The 21,333-nt window shown below is 43.2% G+C and overlaps 2 protein-coding genes across 4 annotated transcripts; one reads left to right on the top strand and one right to left on the bottom strand.

The window, feature by feature from the left end:
- Positions 1 to 416: 416 nt before the first annotated feature.
- On the bottom strand, positions 417 to 1,454 carry LOC134050867 (proline-rich protein 2-like). Its single transcript, XM_062504274.1, has one exon. The coding sequence runs from the start codon at positions 1,452 to 1,454 to the stop codon at positions 417 to 419; it is 1,038 nt and encodes a 345-aa protein (XP_062360258.1).
- Positions 1,453 to 18,745, top strand: PATZ1 (POZ/BTB and AT hook containing zinc finger 1). 3 transcript variants are annotated; one of them, XM_062504526.1, is made up of 6 exons: positions 1,453 to 2,744; positions 5,113 to 5,176; positions 8,230 to 8,301; positions 10,643 to 10,814; positions 16,397 to 16,534; positions 18,327 to 18,745. In XM_062504526.1, exons 1-6 carry the CDS (start codon positions 1,453 to 1,455, stop codon positions 18,743 to 18,745), a joined length of 2,157 nt encoding a protein of 718 aa, XP_062360510.1. The 3 variants fall into 3 exon arrangements, with proteins under 3 accessions (XP_062360510.1, XP_062360511.1, XP_062360512.1); XM_062504527.1 differs by lacking the exon at positions 8,230 to 8,301; XM_062504528.1 differs by lacking the exons at positions 8,230 to 8,301; positions 16,397 to 16,534.
- The last annotated feature ends 2,588 nt before the right edge of the window (positions 18,746 to 21,333 follow it).

Genomic DNA, 21,333 nt, shown 5'->3' with positions numbered 1-21,333 from the left:
GCATTTTGGAGCGTTTAACCCGGGCCCGGGGAAGGGTAACTTGAGGGAGCGGGAGCCTCGCCGCGCTGGGGCGCGGGGCGCTCCGAGCGCCGTGGGAACCCCGTGTGCGCGGGAGGGGCTCCGCGGGAGCAGCTTCCCCAACATGGACGCACTCGGTGCTGTGAGGTGCCCGCGCCTCCCGCAGCCCCCGGCCCGCGGGTACCGTTCCTCCCGACCGCTCCCGAGGGGAGAGCATTTTCGCACTGGAAGAATTCCCACTGCACCCCTTCCCTCCCCCACAATGCCGGCGCCTCGCTCTTCTAGCGAGGCTGAGAGTTGATCGCGGTGCAGGGGGTGGGGGTGAGAAATGCAATGAAAGACCGGGGGGGGAGGTCGGTCTGCTCTGCAGCCCCTGGCCCCTCTGGGATCGGCTCTCCTCAGGCGAGCCGAGGAGGTGGGGGCCGCTCTGCGCCTCTGCAGCTCCGGGAGGGTTTGCATTGGACGATTCGCGCCTGGGGAGGGGGGAAGGTCGCCTGCAGCCCCCCCGCCGGCCCCTCCTCCTCTCTATAGCGGGAGGGGGACCTGGGGGGCGAGCTGCAGCCCGGATATTTGGGGGAGGGGGCGAGCGCAGCCCCACCACCCCCGTGAGCCGCGGGCGGGGGCCTCACTGCCGGCTCGGCATTGGAGGATCGGTGCTGGGGAAGGGGGAGACTGCAGCCCCCAGCCCCCGCGGGCGGGCGGGGTGGGGGCCGGCCTGCTGGCTCTGGCTGCTCTTGCATTGGCGGATGCGGGGAGGGAGGGGGGCAGGAAGCGGGGGGGCAGGGGGGGAGCCCGAGTGGCTGGAGGGGGGGGGGGGGGGGTCTCCGTGAATAGGGTGGGGGTCTTCTCGTCCAAAGAAGAGAGGAAAGTTTGCGGCGCCGGTGGTGAGGGTGCGTCGAAGCGGGCGGGGCCCGGACCGGGGCCGGCGGCGGCGGCGGCGCTTGGTCGGGGAGCAGCAGCCGGGGGGCCCCCGCTGGATTTTTGTAGGGGGGGTGGTATCGCCCCCTCCTTCTCCTCCCCCCAGGGGTGAAAGTGCAAGAGGAAGTGCAGCCGCTGCCATCTTTCCTCCGCTCCAAACACACAGGGACGGACGGAGCCGGCAGCCCGGAGCCGCCGCCGGACCCCCGTCCCTCCCGGCTGCCGCCGCCGCGCCGCGCACGCCCCTTCCCGCGGCGGCCCCGCGGCCGCAGCGCCTCGTGGCGGCCGGGCCCGGGCGGGGCTCGTGCGGCCGCGCGCGCGCCTCGGCCGCCCGAGCCTTTTGTCTCGCCCCCCCCGCGCCGCGCGAGCCCCTCGCGCCGTGCAGGGAGCGCCGCGCGCGCGCCGCCGCCGGCCCGGGCAGGGGCGGGGAACGAGCAGGAGGAGGCGGCGCGCGCCGCCGGGCGGCCCGAGAGCGCGCGCGCCCCCTGCGGGCGCCGGCGGGGCGGCGCAGCCCCCATGGAGCGGGTGAGCGAGGCCGCCGCCTGCGGCCCCTCGTCGGGCTGCTACACCTACCAGGTGAGCCGGCACAGCGCCGACGTGCTGCACAGCCTCAACCAGCAGCGCAAGAACGGCGGCCGCTTCTGCGACGTGCTCCTGCGCGTGGGCGACGAGAGCTTCCCGGCGCACCGCGCAGTGCTGGCCGCTTGCAGCGAGTACTTCGAGTCGGTGTTCAGCGCGCAGCTCGGCGACGGGGCAGGCGGCGGCGGTGGCGGCGGCGACGCGGAGGGGAGCGCGGCCGAGGCGGCGGCCGGCGGGGCCGCGGCGGCGGCCGGCGGCGCCCCCGGGGGCGGGCGGGAGCTGGAGATGCACACCATCAGCTCCAAGGTTTTCGGTGACATCCTGGACTTCGCCTACACGTCGCGCATCGTGGTGCGGCTGGAGAGCTTCCCGGAGCTCATGACGGCCGCCAAGTTCCTGCTGATGCGCTCTGTGATCGACATCTGCCAGGAGGTCATCAAGCAGTCCAACGTGCAGCTCCTCGTGCCCCCTGCGCGCCCTGACATTATGCTGTTCCGTCCGGGGGCCGCTGACCTCGGCTTCCCTCTTGACATGACCAACGGTGCCACTTTGGCGCCCAATGGCAATGGCATCGCTGGCATGCCTGAAGACGAGGCCACGCGGGCTGCGCTCAGCGCTGCGCAGTCCTCCCTACCTGTCCTGCAGGGTGTGGACCGCCTGCCCATGGTGGCAGGACCTCTGTCCCCGCCGCTGCTGGCCACACCCTTCCAGAATGTTGCTGCTAGTGCCCCCACCTTAAGCACCAAGAGGGGCAGAGGGCGTCCCCGTAAAGCCAATCTCTTGGACTCCATGATGTTTGGTACCCCCGGGGGCCTGCGAGAGGCTGGTATCCTGCCTTGTGGTCTCTGTGGGAAAGTGTTCACGGATGCTAATCGTCTTCGGCAGCACGAGGCTCAACATGGGGTGACAAGCTTACAGCTGGGATACATAGACATCCCACCCCCACGACTGGGTGAAAATGGTGTCCCTGGTCAGGATGACCCCGATGCACCTCGAAAAAGAAGCAGGACGAGGAAACAGGTGGCCTGTGAGATCTGTGGCAAGATTTTTCGGGATGTGTACCACCTGAATCGACACAAGCTGTCACACTCTGGCGAAAAGCCTTACTCTTGTCCGGTGTGTGGCTTGCGGTTCAAGCGAAAAGACAGGATGTCCTATCATGTTCGATCGCATGATGGCTCTGTGGGAAAGCCCTACATCTGCCAGAGCTGTGGAAAAGGCTTTTCCAGGTAAGACAGTGCTTGTGTGGACCATTGACACAAACAGAGACCTAGGAAGTTGACTTTCCCATCCCGTGGAAATGTGCTTAGGATAGTTTGACCGTTCCACTTAAAAATGTTTCAAGGAATGAGACTTCCATCATTTCCTCTGGGATGCTGTTCTGCAGTCTCTTGGAAGGGTTTAAAAGTAATTAAGACATTGAACTGGGAGTCAGCTGGCTTCTGGCTAACGTTCCCAGCTTTGTCCCAGAGTTGCTGTATGTGTGTCCTTTGGCAAATCAGTTAGTCTCTCCCTCAAATGACTCCTCTGTGGAATGGGTATTGAAATCATTACCTGCCTCACACAAGTGTCTTGAGATCACTGATGTGTAGGTAGTTTGAAGGTGCTGTTGAAGTGCAAAATAATACATCTCAAGATTATTATTTTTCTCGTATCCATTTTAAATTTTCTTTTTCTTAACTTCCCTTCATTTCTCTTAGTTCGTAATGTTTTTTATCACCCAAATGTGAAGGAAGAGGTGAGATTTCAAAGGCTGCAGCATCAAGTATCTTTTATTACATGATCTTTGTGTCCTTTGGGTTTACATCCTTCTGAAGGGGATCCTGTTTCTGCCCTGCAACATACGTAAGATCTGTGCATTTAATGTTGCTGATTTTTTGTTGTCGCTGTTTGTGGGAGCTAATTTAATAAGTAGTTTGGTACACGTAGTTGTGTTAGTGGTATCTTGTAGTCCGAGTTAATGAATTTGAAACTTTTTTTGGAAGTTTGCCGCTCGCTTTGAGTGTAGAAGTAGTGGGGGGGAGGGGGATGCATACACTCTGCTATTTCTTTACCAGCAGTTGGTTTTCTACAGCAGTTGATTTGCTCTAACGTGAGGGAAGGAATCGAGAACTGAAAACAAATCAAAAGGCCACCAGGCTGTGCAAATTGTGGAACTGTGCCCCTGCTTTCTTTTTGATAGAGGCACTTTCTGTTATTGAAATAAGTCATGAAAATGTAGGGGGGCCCCCCACCTTTTTCTTTTAAATCGGCAGTAATTAGGGACGCATTTTCATAAGGACTGAAGATTCAGTGGTGGAAGGTCACAAAATGAGAATTTCATCTGTGGCTAGAAGTGAAAGTACTTTTCTTATTGTAGTGCTACCTGGGATCGTGTGCCAAGTTTTATTGTTTTTACTGACACTCAAAGGTTCCTTCTGTTGCTGTATGAAAGGCTTTTAAGGCAAAGTGAGAAATACGTGTTGAGCTCTTATTTTCCCCAGTGAGGCAATGTGAACAGGCAGGAATGCTGTTACAAAAGGTAACAACAAATCCGTTTGCGTATCTGTAAAACCGAAGTATGAATGAAAACTAGAGACTCTTTAGGTTTCAGTGTTCAATCTTAGGAGCTGCCAGAGGAAGTTGGAAGTGTGATGTGTAATTTTAGTGTCCTTTCCTGTATCCAGCAGCTCAGCACGTGAGGTTGCTGGGCTTGAGGTACCCAGAAGGACCCCAACCAGTCTGTCCGGTTACACCGCTCCCGCCCAGCGCTGGAGCATCGGGTTTAAGAGCCTCACTGCAAAGTCCAGCCTATTTTCTGTCTGCAGTGCGTGAATTCCATCCCGTGCCCTCTCATTGGTGCGGCTGGGAAGTTGGGGGAGGAGAGGGTGGACAACTTGTTTCCAAGCAGTTTCGGGCTCATACAATGAAAAGCTTTCTTCCCACTAGGAGAAACTCCCACCAGGACAATCTGCAGCTCTTCAGTCCTTTCTTCTTCCAAGTAGGCTTTGCTGGTTGTGAAGAATGGTCTAATTTTTACAGTAATAATTTGCTCTTCCATTGCACCTTCTAGCTGGGACGCTCAGAGCACTTTATTTGTATTAATGCAGTCTCCCTACCAAGTTTTAAAGTAGGAGTATTTTTTCATCTTGCAGGTGGAAAATGTGTCACAGCAACAGAGTTTAGATGGTTTTTTTTACAAGAGGTGCTTAAAGTTGGCTTTTTGTATCTGTGTTTAGGACATAAACCAAAAGAGTCTGATTTTCAAATATTCAGCAGCTGTAAATCAAAGTGCCCTGATTGTTAAGGTCTAAATAGGATTTTGGATGGGGACATGCAGGCTTGAAAATCATAACTTGTATTTCCTGTTTCCTCTGATCATTCAGTCATGATTTCTTCCTGAGAAAATGCTGCCTTTTTAGTAAGTTGGAGGGGGCATATAACAAGATAGAGTCCCAGTTGTTGGTGATTGGGTTCTTGGAAAGTTAAATATCACTACATTTGTCGTAGATACAGCACTGGGATTTTTTTTTTCCTTTTTTTTTCTTCTTCTTGTTAAAATTGTAACTTTATTTTTAGTATTTGTTTTAAGTGTGCTTATGTGTATTTTCCTTTAAGGCCAGACCACTTGAATGGACACATCAAACAGGTGCATACCTCAGAGAGACCTCACAAGTGTCAGGTAGGAGCCAGAGGGGTTTAGACTGGTGGTGTGGGTAATCTTTGGCATTGCATTTGTGCGTGCAGACAATTTTGAAGTACCAGTAGAAATACCATGTATATGTGATTTGGGATAAAGTTTGTAAAGAAAAGTGTTCCATGGTGACATCTGCTTTACATCCCTCCCGTTCCCCCCTTGTCTCATCCCCAGCCTTGGTCCTCCTGCCTCCCCACCTTCTACCTGATGTTCTTCCTACTGTGCTGTCCCAGTCTCACCCTGGATCTCTTACCCAGCCACCTGGGCTTGGAGTCGATGTCACTGATAATTCCCTCCCTTTTTTTTAAATTGCAGTTGTTGCCATCAGGAGGCTCCAATGCTGACTTCATGTTTTTTAGAATAACTTCAGTAAAAAATTAGTAAACTGTAATTATCGTAACTTGTCAAGATATAATTTTTTTAAATTGCATAGCCTTCAGAACATTGCACTGAGCAAAATTGGAAGCTTTTTTTATCTCAGGGAGGATATAAATAATGGCATTACAATATCCTTTCTTATACAATGTCATAATGTTGTGTATAGTTTTTTACAGCTAATAAGGCTTGAAAGATCAGATGAAGGAAGATATTTTGTAATCCACTTATAGAGAGATTTCAAAGGTGCCTGGAAGTATCAGTTAAAACAAAGCTGAGAATCAGCTTTCACCATCACACATTGACTTCAGAGGGATGTTGGACAAACTTTTAAAACAGTTGTTGGACTAACAGTCTCCATGCTTGGCTTCTGAAGAAATAATTAATATTTATTTAAAGAAGCTGGAGCAAGATTCTTTTTTTTTTTTTAGAGACAGTGAAGGTTAGAGGATTTTTTTCTTCTAAAATATTTAACCATGTTTTAGGAACCTAAACAATCCTACATGATTGCTGTCTCCTGATCTGCATTGTTGCATGTTTTGACATACCTAGATTTCCTTCAAATTGGGAGAGTTTGGAAACATTTTGAAATTTTAAGAAACCTGAGAAGTTTTCCAGACAGCTGGAGCCATCTAAAGGTTTCTGTTGACATCCATATGAACTGTGAAAGCCCATCACATTTGAAAGTCAGGCCATAGAGCTGTCACATTGATTTAACTGTTTGTCCTATATAAAGCTTTAGATTGGCTCAAGCTTCTTGAGATGATTTATGGGTTATAGATTTATACAAACTGGAAAATTCCGCTCATAAAAAGAATTCACAGTGTGGGGACAGCAAGGGGTCTGTGGATGAAGTGATGATGAATGACACTCATCATGCTAGTTGATACCAAGATTACTGGATGAACACTGTTTACAAATACCATGGATAGCTGTGAATTGTCCTTTGCCAGCTGATGACTGATAATTCTTTTATAGTTGAACGTTGATTTAAGAATATTAAATATCAACTCCATATGAATCAGAGGATATACTAAGAGCTCGGAAGTAAAGAAACATGGAAGCTAAGATGGTAGAGCCAAGCTCAACTCCATTTCCTTGGCACACATGTATTTTGTGATAGCAGTTTCCAAGAACAGTCGTTTTCACCATGTGTTTCTAAAGTGCCCTAATACTGTATGCACTGCTCATTTCAGTTAAAAGGTACAGGCTATAGGTTACAACCATCTGGACAGAGTTGAAATTGTCCTTCAGGCTTAAGTTGTTCTTGATTTTTGATTGCAAAGTTAATTTTTCATTAATCGTAAGCACAGAAAATTTGTTAATGACCTGTTGTGTGTCTTTGCTTTGTAATATCCTATCAGATCTAGAAAGTCTTCTTGAATATGCACAGATCTGCTATACATTGTAGAAACCACAGAGGGGATGCAGTCGCTGAAAACTTGTTTCAAATATGAAAACTGATGCATAAATTGACAAAGTTCTCCCTGTGATTATCTCATAACCAGTTACACATCTATTTCATTATATGTATCTAACACAGGATCTGGGCACCAAGAGGGAAAATAGCTTCATATTGGCACGTTTTTTGCCCATTTTCCATTCTCTTTTTCCATTGATTTTGTTTGGCAAATTAGCTCTCCCTGAGGGCAGCCTGAAGAGCACTGAGTATCCTTTTTGAATCTGTTCAGTTCCTGTTGAAAATTCCTGTTATTGTCATGCTTTGTTTATGTTTACTGGAAAAGAGAATTACTCTGTCAGTAAACAGAAGAGCACTCCAGAATCCTCTATTGTAATGGCATTTTTTGGAATTTGTGCTCTGTTACGATTTAAACAAACTGGCCATTTACCTGAGCTCTTGGATATCTTTGCAAACTGGTGATATGTCAAGTTTTCTTGGTGTGGCATCACAGTACAGTTTGGAGTGCCAAAACAAAAGCAGGAATGTGTCAACCCAACTTCAGAATAAGTGAAAGTATGATAAACAGGACAATTATAAGATGAACATCCCTGCAACAGCTGTAGTTTTCAGTGCTCAGTTTGTAATCCTGCACTCCTCCCCCTGAAATAATGGCTGTACTTCACAGATCTTCCACAAGTATCCTAACTGCCATCACCTCTAGCACCTGATGCCAAAGCCTTGACTCTGGCTTTTTCACTACTGTTAAGATAGACTCAGATTAGGGAAGATCTCCACAGAGCCAAAGCAGCTGAGAAAGAAGTTGCTTTGATGTCCAGGCAAATGGCACTCTGGATCTTTTGCCCTGGATTGTTGCACTGGTGAATTTGCTGTTTTTCCCCAGTCTGGCATTTGAGTTCTGGCTGTAGGAGAAGGAGTGAGTCAGTTTTATGGCCAGAATGAGCAGCTCAGCCACTGACCCCACGGGATGGGGTGAAGCTGTGTCAATGTATGAAATCAGGCTGCAGTTTGGGAGCAGTGATCTGAAAATCTGCAGACGTGAAAGAGCAAGGGGAGAAAACAGAAGTTTGCTCCTCTCAGGGACAAGACAGGTTGTTCTTCTGGCAAATTAAATAAAAAAGAAAAATGCAGGTTAAAGTAAAGCACAACCTAATTGGCATCCCAAGTCCAGTGCATATCCCATTGATTTCAATGCAGAATGAGTTTCTTCCTGTCCTAATTTTTCTTACTTCCTGCCTATTAGCAGGAAAATGGCAGCCACCATGGAATAAGCTCAGAGACATCCACATCCATAGAAAAGTTGAAACTTCAAGAGGTATTTCTTAAACAATGTTTTTTAAACTTTATATATTCTTTTTGATCTATTTATATACCTGTGCATTGTTTGATAGGAAAGCACTGGAGAGTTTTCTTCTATGATTAACAATTAATGATAAATACTTAGCACTCACTTAGCACTTCACATCTTTCGTAAAATAAAACTTTTTTTTTCTCTGTACCTTTTATAGATATTAACTATTTGAATATTAACTTTGGGGTTTTCTTTAACCCTAGTCCTGTCTCCCATTGTTATGATTCAGCTAAACTGGTTCTTGCTTTCTCGACTGGACTTAATTATTGTTTTTAAGCTTCATTGCAGATATATTTACTATATAGCTTATCCAAAGGTGAGCTTTACACAACTCAGCAGCAACAGTGAGAAATCCAACACATAAATTATTATATTGCTTTTCCCTAAGCTTTCAACTTGCTAAGTTCACTGTGGGATAGATTTGTTTTTACTTCTGGCATCGCTGTATTTATGTGATTTATCTCTGGTCTGCTTCTCATCAGCTAATGCACTCCCAATGCTCAGGTATGGACCTTCCTCCATAGCTTTAGAGTTATTGATGATGGATCTCTTGGCTGTCATTGTTGATAGTCTAGTCATACATTTTTACTTGATATCCAGCAGATTGATTAGTATCAGTGCTGCAATCCTGCCTTAAGAGAGTGCTCACCTCTAAGAATGCTTTAGTAAGTGAAAGCTGCACCTGTTTTGCTCAGCGCTGTGTACTGAGATTACAAATGAAGAGAAATCTTTCATGGTCAAGAATTTGACTCTTAAACCTCAATACCTGTAATTTATAAATCGTTGTCTGGTGGGCTTAGTTAAACTGTGTATGTCGCAGAAATCCAGATAATTTTACTGTTGCCTTTTTAATTTCATTAAGTCCTGATCCTCTGGGGTGTTAAGTCTTGTACTTGCTGCAGAGCAGCCTCAGCTCCATGGGAGTTTTCCACACTTAAGCATCTCACAGGTTCAAATGAGTGTAAAGCCTGTTGAAATTGATAGGTGCTTTTCAGCTGCCTTCAATGGTTTTTGGATTAAGCTCTTGATTAACTGAATTTTATGTAATTACGTTATCCTCTTCTGTATTATCAATTTCACTTACTTGAATTATAATTTGGAATTTTACTAAGATTGTATCTCTATTATCTCTATTGAAACAGAGGTTTAATTATACACTGATACTTAAAAATACAGATTATACCCAGCTCCCAAGACATTGAACAGCCTGATATTTAATCTGTGGGGGTACTGGTTATATCTCTTAAAGCTGTGTTATTTTATATGAAGTTGGTGTAAACAAAACACTGTACACTCTTGAATGTCACTGCTCCAGCTTGGTTTGGTCATTCTGATGTGTGTTTGCTTTTGTTTCTCCTCTTGCACTTGTGAAATGATTTAGACTGTAACTCTAATGCTTTGTGCAGCATATTGCTGGTGATTTATTTTCTTTCACACGTTAGAAATAGAGCAAGCCTTTCAGAGCTGGCAGGCCACTGTAACAGGCTGTGGGCACTGCCTGCCTGCCCATTGCTGGGATTATAAAAATGGAAGGGAGCCTTCACTTATCATACAGAATTCACCTGGAAAGTGGGCAGGTAGAATCAATAATATCTTATACCAAATCAAGCTTGTTTTGTGGTAGTAAGTGGAATACGATACCTTGACCAGGGGTAAGTTAAAAGAGATTAGTGTCATGCAGTTATTTTGATACCTGCTCAGTTGTGAGGCTTCACTTCTACAGTTTGTCTGCACTGCTGCTGTGGATACCAGGATTACTCTTCTACTGTCTCTCGTCATATTGTCATCCCAAATAATTCTCTGAACCTTTGTAAGTCTTTGCACTCCAAAATAATTCTGTATACTGAAGTTAGATTTATCTCATCAAAGAGTAGAATTTAGGAAAATGACAGAGAGGACATTTGAGTGGTTTAAAGTGTAGTGGCTCAGTGAAACAGCAGAACCTATTGTAAATGGAGCAAAGTGTTTTCTGCTATTTCTTCTGTTAAATATTACCTAAATTTTAGTATCTTCACCCTCAGAGCTAAAGCCTTACAAGTCTATCTTGGTGTAAGTTTTACTGTCTATAGTGTGTCAGAGCTGTTTTCTTGCTGCTTTAATTCTTTTGAGTAGTAACATTACGTCTTGTGCAATATGTTGGTGTTGTTGAGTTTTTTTACCTGGGGGAAAATTGCTTGTGCATCTTGTCATTTTTCATGTTTGCACAGGATCTAAGGTATTTACTCTAAAGAATACTAAATATATTCAACAATATCAGTGCTGTTAGCAGAGTTGATGAGTCACATGGTTCTCATTATACCTGCAGACTTGTAACGCTTCCTTTGCCACTCGTGACCGGCTGCGCTCACACCTGGCATGTCATGAAGACAAAGTTCCATGTCAGGTGTGTGGGAAGTACTTGAGAGCAGCATATATGGCAGATCACTTGAAGAAGCATAGTGAAGGTCCAAGCAATTTCTGCACTATCTGTAACCGAGGTAATGAAGAAACTATTTTTTATTCCGGTGGGATGGGAGAGCACTCAGGGGGAGCTTTGAGGCTGCGTGACTCTCTGCAACAGGAGGAGGTTATACCCTACTTGTGTACATACTCTGCTTTTCCTACTGAATACTTAAGCCTACTGAAACTGAGTATAGGTCTGGCCTTTTTACATGGCAGATAGTTCCCAAAGAAACTCAGTTTAAATCTGAAGCAGATTTTATTTGCTAAATAGCCAGATCCCTATGCAGTAACCATGATAAGTTGCCTTGCTGCTGTTCAACATACTTTTTTTTCTTCTTTATACCTGATTAGACTTGAGCCCTTCCAGTCAGTTTGGAAGAAGAATGTTTTTGTATCTTTGTATCTTTTGTATCTTTGAAATACCAAGTTGAAAATCGTACACTGAACATAAATCTATGTTATTTTACAAAGTCTTACTTAACCTCCTGGTGCAATAGAGTCAAGCTGCTTCTCCCTCTTAACACAAGAAATTGCTTTGTACTAATGTACTTTTCTAAAACATACTTTGTAAAGAGCACTAGAAATGTGCTTTACCTTTATTTGTACAAATACAGCTTTTTACAGCTGGAAGGAACCCGTTAAAGATCACTGAGTCCAACTCCCTGCTCCATGCAGCACTATGTAAAATTAATCCTATGACTAAGCTTGTGAAACTTTTTCATCTCTTTGTGGTACTCTTCAGTTGGAGAGAGTTGAAAATTTAGGCTTCGTGGGATGTAAGGCGAGCTGGAAAAATTATTTTGACTTATTGGTGTCTTTTTCTTGAGGGATTAATTCACAACTTCAAAATGCCTTTTTGGCTCACACAGGTATAAATAGCTAGTAGAAGAGATTGCTGCTGTATTTTGGGATCTTGTTTTTTTCTGATGAGTCTTTTTTCCTGACATGTGTTCTGTTTTCTACTTTAAGAGAGATGAAATCTTTTGAGAAAATAAAGCTTTTCTGTGTTTAATGTGCAGACTGTACAGGGAGCTTTTGGAATTGATGAGTAATGAGACATTAAATTGCAAGAGAGGTGTTTCCACTAGTTGAACAGTCTGTAAACCCTGAAAGTGATGTTCCACTGTGAGTGGAAAAGGCATCTGGGTTGAAAATCTTCAGGTTTTGAAGCTGCAGGTAGATGGTGTGAAATGAAGCTTGCCCTGCTTTTCAGCTGAAGGCCTGGCTTCTGAAAAACTGCTTAAGATTATCCTGATTCTTTTTGTGACAACAACATGGAAGATACTGTTTGAGATCCAGGTGCTATCCCGCTCTCCTTCCGCTGAACATGGTGCCAAACAAAAACTCAGATGGGTTGGGAGGAATTGTCTTGTTTCCACGATTTAGAAGCTTGAATTTCAATTTAATTACCACTGGATGTCACTGCAGCTCTTTGGAAATGGAGCCAGTGTGGCAAAGACAGACCTGGGATTCAAACAATAAAATGACAAAGTGGTTTATTCACATTTTACTAAATGTACAGTGGGAATTTAAATAAAATATATACTTCTTTGTAGAAGGATAGTGAACCTGTTGTACAGCAAACCTTAAGCAACTGCTTTCTTCTTACTGTTTGTGTATTTCATGGGAGTTGTCAGAGTTGTCTGCTCTGAATTTCAGTTTATATCAGGATTTTAAAAATGTAATTATGAATAATGAATAATGTTAAATTTCATAGGAAGTGCTAAAATTCATAGGAAGGGATGGATTTGTCAAGCAATTGTGTTGTAAACTCATTGTTTTATGCTGAAAATGTTGGTTATAGAATTATGATCATACTTTTTAACTGGCAAGATGAGGTCTAATGGAAAATTTCTAGATTAGAAATATCTATTTGATAGGCATTGGTGCAGTCAGAAGCCACACACAGTAACGTGATCACAGCTGTGCCATGGCTGAGGTGCTTGTGCAGTGGGATTTTGTTTATTCTTCCCTTGGCTAATGTGCTGATGTATTTTTTAATTGAAACTTAACTGGTTCTGGATATAGTAATTGTAAAGCAAGAATGTTCTACAAGTTCAAGCTGCTTGTGGAGTGAATTTTGGATGTTGACCACTTAACAAAAAAAGTGAATGAAAAGGTGACTCTTTACACAGCTCAACATTGCCTGTGTTAATGACAGAGCTTAGACTCCCTCAGTTTATCCCAGTGGACTGAAGGCTTCTCTGTGGAACTTAATGGAGTGTCTCATCTTGTCTTAAAGGTTTAGTGGCTTTAGGAGATGGGGATGGAACTCAGTGCCTGGCAGAAAGCAGTAGCCAATGGTTTGCCATGTCATGTAGTTCGTTTATCATACTTATTTATTTTACAATGTGGCAGTATAATTTTAAAAAAACCCCAAACCTACCAGCTGTGATTTTATGTTTTTTCCAGGTTGTTTTCTTACCTGAGGTCTTAGAGTAATCATGAAAGCAATTGAATCTTGTTAAATCAGGGAAACAGTGAAGTGGTTTTGTGGGGTTTTGTGTTGGCTTTTTTCCCCCTTGGGATTTTGGGGTTTGTTTTGGTTTGTTTTTATTTTTATTTTTTTGGTTTGAAATTTTGTTGTTGGTTTGGGGTTTTTTTCTTTGAAGAATTTGTCTAAAATATGCTTTAAAAATCTAATCCTCAAGCCTCACATTTTTAGACAAATTCTCCTTAATTGGTTTAAATAAAGAAGACATGCTCCTGTTGTGTTGTTACACAATCTTCTGTTACCATCCTTAGGAACTTTATTTACTTGTGTGGGTTTTTTTAAAGAATTCAATGGATTAATTGCTTTGGCAGGTCTAGAGCTGGTACTTCGTAATAACACCTACAACTCAGAAGTTTGGGTTTGTGATTCAAATACATACATATTGTTTGTTTCACAGAATCAAATTAGTCAGGAAATGGGTAAATATTCCAATCACAAATGAGAATTTATTTTTCTTGCTGAGTTCTTGTTCATTTCATGGTGGACAGAGTCCATTAAAGCAAGACACATTCTCCTCAAGTTCCAGCTAAATCCAAATTACAGTTTTTGAACAAGGAGCATCCCAATTGTATAAAGGAAATAATTTCTTCTCTATACATGTTTTTAATATTGGTTTTTCTGGTATGAAGAAATAATCTGCTCTGCAAAGTAGAGGGATGTCTATGAGTAAAGCAATAAATGCATTCCTTCTCTGAAAAATAGTGCCACTTTATCCTCTGGGTTAGTCTGACTTTGCTCTGAAAGAGACTTTTAAGAGTGAAGGATTATGGTCTGTGAACCTCCATCTTCCTAGGACAGGCATTTGTAATTAAAGTCTGGTGGAGATAAAAAGGCCAGTGCTAAGTGCTTCAGGAAAAAAATAGGATGAAAACAGCCCCAGAAAAGTCTCCCTTTAAACAGTTTCCCATGAAGCAGTTGGTATTCTTATGGTTTTGATGGAAGTTGATGACTCACATGTTCATCTGCCAAGTGCATAAAGGGGAGCTAACACACTTTGCAGCAGTTTTCATTATATAAAACAATGTAGTCTGCAAATAGAACTGCAGAGTTCAGAAAAAAATATTGTGTGCTGAGATTACAAGTTCAGGTTTTCCTGTGTCAGTTGTGGTGTTGAAAAACACTGAATACCTGCATGTAGTAGTTTTTAATGGTTGGCAGTGAGATTTAAATGCATTGCTGCATCAAAGAGGTTGGTCTCAGCATGCATGTGGTCATTAGCCACATGTGTGAAATAAAGAAAGTGCCTCATAGGTGGAAGTGTCACCATTAGATCTGTACACTGTGCCCTTTTCTCTATCAGTCAAGGACTGGTTCTTTCAGGTCTACAGTGAATTTTTGGTATTTTAAGAATGTTTTCTTTTGTTGCCCATTGAGATTTTCAATGCAGCATTTTGTGTCTGAGGGTAGGTCTTGCATTATTTCAGAGGATAATATCCTTACATTAATTCCCTGGATGACTTGTCCTTGGTGATCCTGCTCCATTGTATTTTGAGAATTGCATATTCTTGGTTTCTTCAGTTGTGATATATCTACTTTTCTGTACTTTTATCTTCAACTCATAGGTCCACAGCAACTACCTCTTGTTCATTCTCAGCAGCCTGCCCCTTTTCCCTTCAGCAGGTTGCTGTGGAGTTCTTGCTTTGTAGGTCCTGTATTTATAATTCTTAATAACCCCTGGATAGAAGTCAGGGTAGAGGGATATTCTGTGTTCTAGGCACAGGGAAATCTAGTGTAAAGCCACATTCATTATTAAATTCAGCACCTGAAACTAACAGCTGCAGTCAGAAAATCCACTCCAGAGAGGTGTGTGGTATTTGGCTTGCAGCCTTCCTGATACATTATTATATATTGTCAAATGTAAATGCCAGGTGTATCACTATAAAAATGGCTTTATGGTAGACTGTCTATTCCTATTTTAAGCAAAGGATTGTTCTGAAAGTTCTCTTGCAAGGACTTGTGCTATAAATGCTATATTGGTTTAAAAAATCTAGGGCTTGGGTCTTCTCTCTCCAGAAAGGGAACCTGCAACTCTGGATCTGTGATGGTGAACCCTGTGTTGTATTCCTAGTTGTTAGTGGAAAATGTTTCCAACATGAAAGTCCCTTACTCTGTTCAAAATATAACAGAAAATGAACCTGGTTCATGGTGGTAGCATTACTTCTGTAGGAAGTCTTAAAAACTCTGTCCTCCTTGTGCCTCGTATATGGTCCAAATGTGCTAGTAGTAATTGCAAATCTTATTGAGGTTGAATTTAAAAACATTCCAAAGTATATGTGAGATAAATTGTTGCATTAAAGAAAAATGACGTATTTGTGAGACTTAAAAAACATTCTACAAAGCACATGCACAAATGTAAAAAACTGGTTTGTTGAGAAATCAATTGTTTGATATATACATTTTTATTTCCAGTGTTTGGCGCTTACAGATCAGAGATAATAAAAATACTGAAATTTATTTTTAGTACTTTTTGTTAACTGTAGACAAAATATGACTTCTAGTATATTTTTTTTAAACTCAGGGTAAACTGACTGCAGGAAATGTTTTTCAAAGATTACTGTAGAGCAAAACTGTATACCTAAAAAGTCAATAGTTTCAGCTTTCTGCCTTCTAGAAGTCGCTGTAAGTGCTTGAAACCCGAGGAGAAAGTGCAGTAAAACCAACAAGGATTGTTACTAGATAGCATTCCTTCAGATCTTAACAGCATCAAATCAACTAATTGGAACTATCCTCCAATTATCAGATGACAAAAGCATTTTTAATTAAAATAAATAAAACAGCACAAAAATGGTGAAGAGACATGGGTGCCTTTTTATATGATGTCTCTTCTGCCTCTTTTTCCAGAAAGTTTCATGTCACCTGCTAGGTTTGCTTACACAGAATTTGTTTTTCAAGGAGGCTGTTTCTCTCTTTGTGACTAACAAAAAGCAAACTCAGTCTGATGAAGAGTGTGCATTGCATTACTGCCTGATGATGACAGGACTCCCACGTGAGCATGTCAGAGGGAACTGGTGGAACAGCAGCTTTGCAATAGGGAGCAGGAGCAAGAGAAAGATTAAAGGAACAGGGAAGGCAGATGTGTGTCTTTGCTGGTGGCAGGATCTCATCTCCTTTTATCTTGTTTAGGTTTCTCCTCTGCCTCCTACTTAAAGGTCCATGTTAAAACCCACCACGGTGTTCCCCTTCCCCAGGTCTCCAGGCACCAGGAGTCCATCCCGAATGGGGGAGCAGCGTTCCACTGCGTCAGGACCTATGGCATCAAAGGCAAGAGACTCGCTGCTCTGCACCTTGCTGCTCTGTGCAGAACTTTGTGTTGTGGGGTGTTGGGCTGGGCACAAGAAAGGGGGGGGAGGAAGGACAGGGAAAATACCGGAGAGAAGCTGAGGGAGGTGCAGGGAAATTCCATAGCATCACGTAGGATGTAATACCGGTCATTGGATAGCCAATTTAACAAGTCTAGGGGAAGGAAGAGGACACAGAAGAGTATGGGAAGTTGTGGCAGCTTCTTCAGTTTGGAAGATTGAAAAAGCCATGCTAGATCATCTTGACACTCTTCCTTGGAGCAGTCAGCATCTGAATTTTGCTTGAGGGCAAGTTCGTTAGTCCCACTCCACTTGAACCTCGCGTCAGTCAAACCCTGTTTCTGGTTTTGATAGGAGCCATACTGGACATGCAGCCAGCTGTCTGTAGCTAAACTTGCACCTCTAAATGCAGTTGCTGGGGAGAAGTAAAGGGTGGTAATAGGACTGGTGCTTTCTTGTTGGTCTTGACATTCATTTAACTTGGAGGGGTGGGGAGAAAAAGATGTTATTGTAAGCATAGCTGGGGAGTATTTAACTTGTGAATAAGTAAAGCAGTGTGTTTACCTGTGTAGAATAGTTTTTTGCTTCTTGGTTTGAGCTGTCAGTATTCCTGGTGAAAGTGAAACATCAGAAAATTCTTCAAAGCCACAGTTGTTCTGGTTTTTTTCTTGCCCAGGAGAACACAACGGGCTGGGTTAAACAAAGTCTGTGCCAGCAGAAAGCTTGAGTTGTGTATTTTTTTTCTGATGAAGTCTTGATAGAGTTATTACAGAAGCCCTTTAGTCTTGGGTGGTGTGCTGACTTAACAAGAGATTTATTCCAGCTTAGTGGTGTATTGATTTCATGCATATCCTGTTAGGTTTGTAATGCTGAGTCCAGAGCAAATCTGTCTTTTGGGTTGTGCCAAGTGGTTCTTTGGTCTCTTCGAGTTAATAGTAGGTACAGCCTATTTGTATTCAGAAACTCCTTTAGTGAGCACGTCTGGGTTTCTCCTGCTCATTCACATGCACTGAGCAAAAAAGTGTGGACAAACTTCCTTGGCATAATGCCACAGGAGAATGGGGAAGGCTCCAAATATACCAATGGCTTTGCCAGGACATATATCCAAATAACTTAAATAACGTTCCTAACCTCTCTGCTGTTTCACACTGCAGTATTTAAAGACAGAACCATTTTAGGTTGTGAAGTTAACTTCTAACAGTGTTGCACTTGTAAAAAAGAGTTGCTTGAGACTAAATAGAATTGCACTTCTTAAATCACAGTAGCTCACTGTTTTGCTGAGTATTTCCAGGTTTCTTCACATCTTGCGGCAGCCTCTTGTACTTCATGAAGTTTTTAGGCTCTCCCCCGAAGTATCAACAGCATTTCAGAAGTGTGCAAGTGAATTGCACAGTTGAAAACTCATCATTAGGTCCATCCTTTGGTAGTGTCTGAGGTGTAAACATTGTGAGACATCCTTGGGATTCAAGAAGTGTTATATAAACCAGAGACCCATTATGGTTGCATTCAGTGTCATGATAAATCGCTAATGGAACCCCAGCTGTTGCTCTGATAGCAGCCTGGTGGTTTGGAAAGGGGACCTATGCTCAAGGGTTTTAGAATACAAGGGATTGGAAATTAAGTGTATATCATTCTGTTGTGACAGGCATTAATGTGATCAGGTGGTAATCAATCTAATTTCTTTTCACGCATGTTAAATATCTTCCTTTGGGAGCTAAGATTCTGAAAACTTCTCTCTTTTCTTTTTCCCGTAGAAGGCCAGAAGTGTTCACATTCGGACCCGATTGAGAGTTCTGATTCATATGGAGACCTCTCTGACACCAGTGACCTCAAGACTCCTGAGAAACAGAGCACCAATGGGTCCTTCTCGTGTGACCTGGCAGTCAGCAAAAACAAAATGGAGACGGAAGGAGAGAAGAAGTACCCGTGCCCTGAATGTGGCAGCTTTTTCAGATCAAAGTCTTATCTGAACAAACACATACAGAAAGTTCACGTCAGGGCCCTTGGTGGCCCACTGGGGGACCTGGGTCCTGCTCTAGGATCCCCCTTCTCACCCCAACAGAACATGTCTCTTCTGGAGTCGTTTGGGTTTCAGATCGTCCAGTCAGCATTTGCATCATCCCTAGTGGATCCAGAGGTCGACCAGCAACCAATGGGGCCAGAGGGGAAATGAGATCAGTTGGATCTTAACAAAGCAAAGCAGCAGTCTGGCTATAATGATAAGATGCTGTGAATGAAAGCAGAAATAATGAAATTTGGTTCTATAGCTGAGAATTCTTTATTAATTTTAGCTTCCCTCTTTGTCTCATGCCCTACCCCACCTTTAAACCTTCACTGGGGAGAGGGAGAAAATGCTTCTTTAGCTGATAAATTACAGAAGATGGTGGCCTTGAATAGGAGACATGACCCAAAACAAATGGAGCTTTAGAGGCTGCTGCTGGTGTTTTCTTTGTGATCTTTGAGAGTAATCAAAAGTTACCAGCACTGGTCTGAGACAGTCCTAGTAACCGAGGCACCTGGGGAGATGCAGCTACAGGGAGCTGTGATTTTGTTCTCTCTCTATTCCCCCACCCTCCCTAAACTCCCCAGAAAAACAGTAAGTTTAAAAACAGACCCATTATTGAATATAAGGTTAAGTAAAATGCCCCATGGTTCCTAGCAGGTTACAATGCAGTTGTCCTTTTAAAACCAGAAACGTTTAAAGAAGGTGAGAGAATTTGAACCCCTTCTGCCTTTGTGAGGCTGTGAGTGCTGCAGTAGGACTGAACTGCTGAGAAAAATCACCTTTCAGAACAGGTTGTTTTTATTACTTTTGACCATTAAACTTGCTGTCAGGTTTTTAATTCTTTATTATTATTATTTTAGGACCTGTTGTAGTGAATTGCTACTGAAAAGCCAGTCTAAGGCGATACACAGAGCACTCGTAAAGCAGCAGTCACATTAGGGTTAGTATTAATTTTTTTACTTAGATGTACCATAATTAATAACTTGGCTAGTTGGTTGTTTTAAGTCTATGAAAGAAATAGTTTTTATGGAAAAAAAAAAAAAAGAAAAAGGAAGGAAAAATACCATTACAGTCTGGTTGACTGGTGCTCATTTTTCATGTGGGGACCTAGGGGATGAACACAATCAGCTATCGGGTTAACACTATGTACCACTGACTTGTTTAGTGTGAATAAACCCAGGGGTTGACAGAGTGGTTTTGGTTTAATTGGACTGGACTCTATTAAAGAAGTTAGTATGTTACTTTGCATCCCCTCGTTTTGTCTGGTTTTTGAGCAGTTTAGCCACCTGTCCAAAAGGTGTGCAAATGAGAGCCAGTAAATAGTATGTGAATCCCATTCTGCACTGTGCTGTATTCTCAGTGAGCTGGGCTTTTTGGCCACTGTCATGCTCTCCTGATCTGTCTCTAGTCAGGTTTGCAAAAGCCACTGTTACTCCTTTCTTTTCCAAATGAGGTGGAAATTGCAAACAGCATATCTTTGAAAAATAATTGATTACAAAATGCAAGGTGCTGCACTCCAGGCTGTTGGACATTCCATTTAATCTGAAAATACCACTTGTGCAGAAATAATGTCCTTTCTTGACCCTCCCTTTCCTTCTATGTAACTAGTCACAGTTTTATGTACCAAACCCAGGTATAAATGTTGTTTAACACAGGATTAGGAGTTGGGAATACTCTGAGTTTTAATTATGGTTCTGCTGTTGATGCTTAAAGTCACATAGAACAGTTTCCTGAACTTATTCCTTAATTTCATATCTGTGAAGAATCTTCTCTGAATCACAGTTGTTTGTGAGAGTTATTGAGCAAAGGTTTAAGCAGTGATTTGGTAAACTGCTTTGTGTATTGAATGTTTCTAAAGGCCATTCTGAAGAGCCCATGTCCTGCACCAGACTTGCATCCCATGAAATATTATCTATCACCATGATTAATACAGTGCTGGAGCAGGACAGCCCCCCTTGGACCAGGTTCTCATTTGCTGCAGGAGATCTGTCTGTCTGTCTAAACATGCACAGAGACACAAACTGTTGTTGTACCACAGCCTGCATTGCCCAGGTGCTTCTAATCCAAACCCTGCAGCTGATGCTTAAGTGATTCCCATTTTGTTTTTATGTTAGAATTAGAGAGCCCTTTGTAAGTATATGGATTTTGGAATTATGTTCTAAATTCCATGGAGTTAGAAGACCCAGATTCCCTCTTGTAAGAAGCTACTTTTTGTACTTGCTCTCTATTATAAATCAAGGGCAAATAATCAATGGCTTTCTCTTTATAGCACCAGCACTTTCTAAATTGAGAGCATGTTGCAGTGGACTTGATGTTTTGCTATTAATCTGTGTTGGGAGACTGAAGGACATGTTCTTCTCCAGTCATCTCCTCCCAGAATCCTGGAATAGGTATGAGCCTCATTTAAAAGGAAAAGCCAGTGAAACAAAAAACCCCACCACTAAAGCTTTGTGGATTTGCTCTTGTTGTACTGGTAAGATTAGTAGACAGGTAAAAACATCTTAGAAAAGTGACAAAACATTTTCAAATACCTCCAGATCTAGTGCTGAGACAACCTTGTAAGATGCCAAGCAAATCAGAAGAGTGGAGGCTTTCCAGTCAGCATAACAACTTGTTGGGATTAGCAAATGCAGCTGCAGTCACTGATTTACTAATAGCTCATAATTAGTCTACAAGGGAAATTTTTGTTGAACTGAGGCTGTATGCTGAAAGACAGAAGTTTTTGTCCCCAGTGTTCCTATGTGCACTCAGACCAA

Source organism: Cinclus cinclus, chromosome 17, assembly GCF_963662255.1.
Source record: "Cinclus cinclus chromosome 17, bCinCin1.1, whole genome shotgun sequence".
Taxonomy (NCBI): domain Eukaryota; kingdom Metazoa; phylum Chordata; class Aves; order Passeriformes; family Cinclidae; genus Cinclus; species Cinclus cinclus.
The sequence above is the reverse complement of the archived record's forward strand: the minus strand, read 5'-3'. Positions and strand labels throughout refer to the sequence as shown.